This window comes from Nilaparvata lugens, chromosome 3, assembly GCF_014356525.2.
Source record: "Nilaparvata lugens isolate BPH chromosome 3, ASM1435652v1, whole genome shotgun sequence".
In the NCBI taxonomy this organism is placed as follows: Eukaryota; Metazoa; Arthropoda; class Insecta; order Hemiptera; family Delphacidae; genus Nilaparvata; species Nilaparvata lugens.
The window spans coordinates 57,313,204-57,321,966 of NC_052506.1; the positions used below are offsets into that span (position 1 = coordinate 57,313,204).

The 8,763-nt window shown below is 36.0% G+C and overlaps 1 protein-coding gene across 1 annotated transcript; it reads left to right on the top strand.

Moving 5' to 3' along the window:
• The first annotated feature begins 59 nt into the window (after positions 1 to 59).
• LOC120350256 lies at positions 60 to 4,566 on the top strand. Its single transcript, XM_039422842.1, has 3 exons — positions 60 to 813; positions 1,079 to 2,152; positions 4,433 to 4,566. The coding sequence occupies exons 1-3, from the start codon at positions 603 to 605 to the stop codon at positions 4,564 to 4,566; spliced, it is 1,419 nt and encodes a 472-aa protein (XP_039278776.1). The 5' UTR covers positions 60 to 602.
• Positions 4,567 to 8,763: the final 4,197 nt, after the last annotated feature.

The following is an 8,763-nucleotide window of genomic DNA, read 5'->3' on the forward strand; positions in this document are numbered from 1 at the left end:
CCGGATAGATTGGCAGACTTCGGCAGTGATAACGTGCTGGTGATTCAGGGAGGCACAAATGATGTCAGTAGAAATGAAGCAAACGACGTCCTGACAGGTCTGCGAAAGAGTCTGGCCGCTCTCTACGGAACCAACGTCATAGTATTCTCAATTCCACACCGCTACGATTTACCGGACTGGTCGTGTGTAAATGAACTGGTTAGAAAAACTAATATAGCCATGGAAAAAATTTGTAATTTATTCTCTAATTGTAAATTTATTGATATGAGTCATCTGGGTAGGAGATTCCACACATCTCATGGTCTGCATCTCAATAAATTAGGTAAGAAAATGATCTGTGATAGTATAATTGGATGCGTGCGTAGTAACTTCCTGTATAGAAAATCGACTCCAGCTATTCCTCTCTATAGTTCTTTTTTAGTTTAATTGACATAAGTGATACCGAGGTAACTGAAATTTACAATACTTCTCGCTCAAATCTAGTTTTTGACAGTGACTCTCCTCTTGACAATCTACATCCAGATTTTAACCCAATCATTCCCACATATGAATCCAAAGATATTTGTTATGGTAAGATATCTACTTTTCCTCGTCAAATTCCAATGAATAAAAATAGAACAAATGTTGATAAGGTCTCCATATTACATCAAAATGTACAACACCTACCATCACGCTTGGAAATGTTAAATATCAATTTAGATGAGTTAGAGCCTGACATAGTAGCGATTTCAGAACACAAAATGTCAAATTCTGAAATTGAAATACTCAATGTTCCGAAATATCAGATAAGCTCAAGCTTTTCTAGACTAGAAAGTACTAAAAATAAAATAAATTCGTATGGCTTTTGTTGGTGGGGAGTTCCCTTTCGGGAATGTTCCACCGCCTGAATATATAATTTAAGCCGTCAATGGGCCTTACGACTGTCATACTTCAGCCGGGACCGACAGTTTTAACGTGCCCATCCGATAACACGGGAGTGATCTGGTTAAAAAACTTTTGGTAATGAGAGGGGTTCGAACCCGGGATCTCTATGCTGCTACGCAAGCACTCTATCCACTAGACCACGGATCACTAGAAAGTACTGGAGGTGGGGTCATGATCCTAGTACATAATAAAATATTTTCCAAGTGTAAATCTGTAAAGTTACCAGCTATTTTGTCAATAACAACTGAAAAAGAGTTTGAATGCTGTGTTACTGAATTCACTCTTGATGGTTTAAATTTTGTAATGGCTTGCTTATACAGAACTCCTCAGCATTGTTTTTTGGATCCATTCTTAGAGAAGTTAGAAATTCTACTTGAAATTTTATGTAAAAAATATAAGAAAGTTATTTTAGCAGGAGACATAAATATCAATGTTTTAGAGAAAAATAATACTTATAATAAGTTAATGAATGTTCTCAAAATGCATAATATGATTTACATGATTGATTTTCCAACAAGAATAACAACCACATCCGAAACAGCAATAGATAACTTTATTACGAACATTGTTGACGATAGTTTAAATGCATCGAGCATCATCACTCACATATCGGATCACGATGCGCAACTGCTTGAGATCCGAGGTGTGAGTGGCGTTCTTGATAAACCAACTAGGAAATTTTATCGTAGATTTGATGAAAGTCATTTGGAAGTATTTTATAGAGAATTAGCAAATCTGAATTGGATGGAGATTTATCAATCACCAGTTGATGAAAAATATGATGCCTTCATCTCAGTATTTTCACATTACTTCAACATTCATTTCCCAAAGATACTAAGATATAAAAAGGATAATAACAGCAAGATTAGGATGAGTACTGAGGTGATTGATAAAAAAAATGAATTATTAGAGTTGGAAAATTTACATAGACGAACTAAAAGAGAAGATTTAAAGATTCAAATAAAAAATAATAGAAAAGCTCTCAAACTTATGATACAAAAAAATAAACAGAAATACTTTGATAAAAAAATAATGGATTCCAAAAACAAGAACAAAATAGCTTGGAAAATTATTAATGCTGAGGTGGGTAAGAGTAAAAAGAATAATTCTAATTTAGGTGTAATAAGTAATGGTGCACTTTCAACGGACCCTCATTGTGTTAGCAATATTTTTAATGATTTTTTCGTTACAGCAGTTGACAATTTTGTAATTCCGGATATTCCTAAAAGTTCGTTACCTGTATATGTACCAGTTTTACAAAGTTGTCAAACTTCCTTAAGATTTAGATTCAATCCTATTAGCGAGAGTCAATTAATAAAAATAGTAATGTCATTTGAAAACAAACACTCTTCTGGTCCGGATGACATTCCAATAACAGTTGTCAAAAAAGTTTTACCAGCAATAATCAAACCACTAGCACATATTGTAAATTCCTCCCTAATATCTGGCCATTTTCCTAACAAACTGAAGATAGCTAGAGTCTTTCCAATATTTAAAAAAGGTAGTATCACAGATCCTGGTTGTTATAGGCCGATAGCATTATTGTCAGTATTTTCAAAAATTATTGAACGAGTGGTTTATATTCAATTGATGGAGTACTTAGAAATAAATAATTTATTGGACACAGAACAACATGGCTTTCGTTCAAAAAAATCAACAATTACAGCAGGAGTGGATTTCATAAATACAATAATTAATAATATAGATAAAGGAGAGAAAGTTGTTGGCACATTTCTGGACATGACTCGTGCATTTGACAGTGTACTTCACGTTGTTCTGTTACATTCGCTAGAGGATTTAGGAGTACATGGAAAGGAGCTTACTTGGTTCTCATCTTATTTAATTGGTAGACAGCAATTTGTAGAAATAGAGCATACTCAAGAGAACAGTAACCATATATGTAAGAGAAGCTATCGCTCTGACCTGAAAAGTTTAAAATATGGAGTACCCCAAGGGTCAATTTTGGGTCCGCTATTATTCCTGTGCTATATCAGGGGTATGCCCAATGTGGTTCCACCGCAAGCCTCTGTATGCCTATATGCGGATGATGCCAATATAATCTTTACTGGAAAATCGACTGAAGATGTGGAGCTCTCATCTGCTATAGGCCTGTCCTCGATTAATGAATATTTGAATAGCCGGAATCTATTATTGAACTCAAGCAAATCTATAGTTGTCCCTTTTATGACTAGGCAGAGTAGGAATGAATTATGCCCAAGCATAGCAGTGAATAACGAGCTTCTAGAGTCAGAAGAGAGAACAAAATTTCTAGGCTTGTTAATAGATAGCAATCTTTCATGGGATAATCATGTTTGCCAAGTTATAAAAAAAATATCCCCAGGTCTGTATGCTTTGCGTAGAATGTCTAATTTATGTAGTATACAGACACTGAAATCAATATACCACTCCGTAATACATGCGCATCTAGCTTACGGTCTATGTATTTATGGCAGTACTAGTAAGAATAATCTTGATAAAATCCTCAAACAGCAGAAAACAGCTATAAGAATCATGCTCAACCTCGATAGAATTGACTCAGTAAAAGTAGCGTTCTCACAACTTGGAATCTTGACAGTTTATGGCCAATACATTTTTGATGTTATTATCTTCTTCAAGAACATTGCTGGTACAAACTTAAGGAATAATACACACAATTATAATACGCGTTTCGGTCGAATTACAGAAAGACACAGATTACATATCTTTGAGAAAAAAACAATTTACAGAGGAGAGAAATATTTTCTGAAGCTACCAACTAGTTTAAGAGTATTAGAAGATTCTCAAATATTTAGAAAGAACTTGAAGGAATATCTGGTGAACTTATCGTTGTATTCGTTATATGAGTTTGACGCTAATTTTTAAATAAATTATAAATTTCTTTGTAGTCTAGAGATAGCCTAGCCCTAGAGTTGTAAAATCTTTGACACTATTCATATGTACATGTACATTATTTAATGAATAAAGACTAATTTGATTTTGATTTTGACTAAAGAGAGAAGAATTCAAGTCCCAGTACTTACTATTAATGGAAAATTCAAAGGAAAAGATGTATCAATTACCATTGACACCGGTACGAACGTAAACATAGTTCAAAAAATCTTTTAAGTAGCGATTATCTAAAACATTTGAAAAATAGTAGTATTGCTTTATCGGTAGCTAATGGTTCATTAATGCCGATCACAGGAATGATCTCGAGTGAAATTCAAATACATGACAGGAAATTCGAAGTAAATTTAGTAATTTCTGAAGACTTACAGGCCGATATTATTGTTGGAAATTCCTTCTTCTCAAAATATAAAATGAAATTAGATTATGAGAATAACATCATTTCAATGACCGATAATGGTAAAAATGTGAATTGCCCATATTATATCTCATTCCCTATTTGATGTGTAATAGAACTACATAATTTTTATTATTCGTCAACAATTTATCTATTCATTGTAAAAATTCATGACAAATAATGAAAGTTACTGAATATTGAAAGATCACAATTAGAATTGCTCAGAAAATTTGAAGCAACAGCAGGTGGAGACGAGCACCAGCATGTCCACGCAGGTGGTGCGGATCAGGATGAGAACCTCAGACCAAGATTCTGGAGACCAGCAGGAATCCAGGACGACTCTAGGCTGGCAACAGTGAACCCCTCACTGTTATAAGAAACCGATGAAACTCCGACGAGGACACTCCAAAGGCGATGGCAAGATTGAATCCGAACGTACGGTAGTAGCGTTACCAGATACAAGACGATGTGAAAGAAGAAATCGATTCTTCAATGAGTAGCATTGCAAAAGATCCAAATTGCAAGCTAGATGCGAGATCCAAAACATAAGATGAATTTGGATTGAACACTGAATGAATGAAGAGGTTTCAACATTAAAGGAAAGTTTCATGTACACTGCAAGACTGTGACGCACATGCAAACTTGGAACGGAGATAAATAAAAAACTAATGAATCAATTTTGAAACGGTGAACGGTGAGATGTATAGCGCAGATTGATCTGTCGAAATCAATGCAAACAACGACCATACTTCCTAGAAATACTTGAAGTTTTGAAGAAACGATTGGGACTTCGAAAAATTAGTGCACAAAGAGACAGGAACACAGCCGGACGAACGAAGTCAAGTTTTAGGCTCGGAACCAACAAGCAACAAAAAAAGGAAAAGACTACGTGACTCAAAATGCTGTCAACACATAACTGAAGATCACACTAATATAATGAGAGACAATCTATTTGTAAAATATAATTGAAAATGATTACAAAAAGTAAATATGGATTATTTATCTATAAAAATATCTAAAAGACAAAATTGAGACAAAAACGACCTGGACAAACATGGACAAACGAACATGGACTTTTACAAGCGACCATGAATTCTCGACGGCGATACAAAAGGCAGTGAGTTGCAGACATTAAAACAGCTGATAGAAAAACATCGTCTATAAACCTAAAAACAAAATAAATAGGTAACCTAAAAAGTGGAAAATGGTAAGTGAGATTTAACACTAACTGACTGCCGACTGAGATGTGCCATTAATATAAGGCCAGCAGAACAATCTAGAAAGGAGAATGCATCCGGTCTATCACAGAAGAACTCTCCAGAAGGATCTGGAGGTGTCGAACACACCAACCAATCACAGTGCTTGTTAATTACCAGAAGGTTCCGGAGCGCGCATGTCACAGCTCCCTGCACCGTGACCTCACAGCAATGATTTTGAAGCCCCCTGCCTTCGCCATGTTGATTACCAGAAGGTTCTAGGAAGCGTTCATCATTGGTCGACAGCAGGCAAGAATAGGCCATGCACCCCCCCCCCCCGAAATAATGAATATGAAGAAAAATCAGTACAGTAATTACAGAAAAAAGTACAGTAATCTGAATTTTTGACGGCCTGACGGTAAAGTAAAAAGGGCGTTCAGCGCAAATTACCCTCTGAATACGAGCAGCAAAACTGATATTAAGTATTATGAGGTGTTACATAAAATCACTTGACCTAACATTAACCTTGCCCCCCCCCCCAAAAAAAAAATAAATTCTATATACGCCACTGGTCGACAGCTCCGTAAGCCGAACCTGAATGCACTGGAAAAGAACCTAGAAGCCCCCTGCCTCCGTCGCCTCAAACGTCTCAAGGCCCATTCATAACAATATGGAATACCTGTCTGGATCATTTCTAGAGACAGAATGTCCAGGTATCAGTATTACTTGATACTTGCAGTATGACAGGAAGTAAAATAATAAAAAACCACTACCATGCTCAATATTGACTACTTGAAATAAACAGTAGGCCTAAGGTAACTTTGGAAATCACTAGATTGTACAATCACTATACTAGACTGTTTGAAGACCTATAACAGGAACAATGGAGAAGTAGTTCAATATTGAATGTATTTGGACTTTTTAGAAGCTTTATGATGACGCAATCGTCCTTATTTTGAAGCACCATTGACTATAAAAGAGTTCTTCTTTGTAGAGGAGAGTGAAACATGTTAACACTCTCTGAATACACCACTCTGGAATCTACTGACCTTATATTATGTTTATGGGGAGATATTGAAACAGGAAACAGTCGTCTAATGGCGGTAGTTTCTCTTCAAAATGGTGTTCCTGTCTCTGCTGCATGGTAAACACTCGACTAAATCGATTAGAACGTGAACTCATCAGAGACACATTATTAGACACAACACATCTTTATTCTGTAGTTGAAATTCTCGCCAAGTCTAATTTTGCCTTTATTTCTATCTCAAATTGCTCCATTGAAAAAACACAGTTTTATTCTAACGAAACTGCAGTTCTGTTAGTAAATTTAATAAACGTGGATTTGACAAGCGTGTTTTTTCAATTACGCAGAAGTTCCACAAAATCACTGCATATCAACAAATAATCCACTATACTATTGCTATTTTTATTTTGTAGAATTCATTGATAAACTCAGCATTATGAAATAGAGCATCACATCATCAAATGTATTTTATTGAAGAATAACTAAGATGATTTAAGCATCAGTCAGCATGATTGAAATCATGTATCCTAGCATGACCCTACCTAGATGTGATTAAATGTATTGTAAACCATCCTATCAAATGCCTACATGAGCATAATTATTGGGATGAATAAGTATTTGATTAAATCATCGAATCTTTTTTCAGATTTGCTTGATGGAAATAGTGAAGAGAGTTTTCATTTCAAATACAGTCTGATTCATCAACCAGTCAAGAGGGAAAAAATAAAAATGGAAATAGAGTTTCGTATTATAGAAGTTTAGAAATGATGTAATAACTTATAAGAAGAATTTTGACATACATTAAATTTACAAATTATTGGTATGCAACCATTATTACTCAGTATAAGTCGTCGTACTATTTTATAAAAAATATTTTAAGGTCAATATTTTATAAGAGTAGTCAAATCAGACTAAAAGTTTTGTCGAAAGATCTCTGTCTAATCAGTCATCAGTATGCGGTTAGCTAAAGAAATCCTTGTTCTTGTGATTCATGGACCGGTGTAGCCCTAGGACTTATTTTCAGTTTGTTAATCATTGTCCGAGTAAATCATGCACTTGAGCCGTTACTTCTAGCAGACTCTCTCTATAACACCCATCGGTGTTTCCTTTGAAGAATGGTAGACCAGAAAGGGCAGTATGGCGATAAAAGCTGATGGACGAAAGAAATTGATTTGATATTGGTTGGCCCAGCAGGTCCTATATTGCTGATGGGGTCGCTGGGCTCGGTAATAACAGTGAGCGTTATTTCCCGAACCCGACAGCAGAATGGCAAAAAGAGAGTGTTACTATCAATAATACTGGCCATACGGTAGTTGGTTGGTAAGACTGTGGTAAGACGCAGTGCTAGATCAAGACACGACACAACAAAAAGAGCAGAAGAGGGAGTGAGAGAGGAGCAAAAGAAGAGGGAATTGAGAAAAGAGAGGAGAAAGGAAGACCATCTTCTTGGTTTTCAATGAAATTTCTACTGAGAGAAAGGGTGGAAAGAAGTGTGTGAGGAAGATTGCAAGTAAACAACGTGGAGCAAGAGAGTAGCTGAAGAGGAAAATAGCAAAATAAGAGAAAATGGGTGAAAGAGGAGCATCTTCTAGGGTTCACGGCAGGAAAGGGTGGGAGAATGTGTGATCAAGGGTGAGGGAAAGAGAGCAAGTAGCCAACACGGTGCAAGCAAACCAGATTTCCAGACGACAATCGTGGCTAATGGACCGCTATGCCATTATTGCGTTCTTGGTCGAATGTTTCACGCGACATTCACACAATTCAACGAGTACAAGTTACACAAATGTCTCGGGGAGACCTTGCTTGGCCAACATGGACCCATTATACAGACAGTCTAGCTATCTAGCGAACATTCTATTATTTGCTACTCAACAGTGTAAAACTGTAAACTTTAATAGTTCTCAACCATTAAGAGATCACAATAATAGGACCCTGGCTAATCGTAATGTTTCTAATAAAAAGGTAATAGGTACTGTACATAATATATCATTCAGTCCTGTACTGGCATATGAAACAGAAATCTAATCTGAAAATGGTTAGGATTAACCTTCTAGAAATCTATCAAATAAGCCCAAGTACACCTCACAAATGTGACTCAGGAAAGTGAGGCGTACAAGTAGCGAGAGATCGACTCAGCATTATTAAAAACTGAGAGGTGATTCCATTGTTAATTAATTACACTCCAGAGGTGAAATTATTAATTTACAGTAATGACAACAGTGTGTATTTGATATTGGATTTCCTTCCCTGCGGCTGAGGATAGGCAACCCGCCGCACAGCGGCAACAACTCAAGGAGAAAAACTGAGCTTTTCACAATAGTCCAGTTAATAATAAT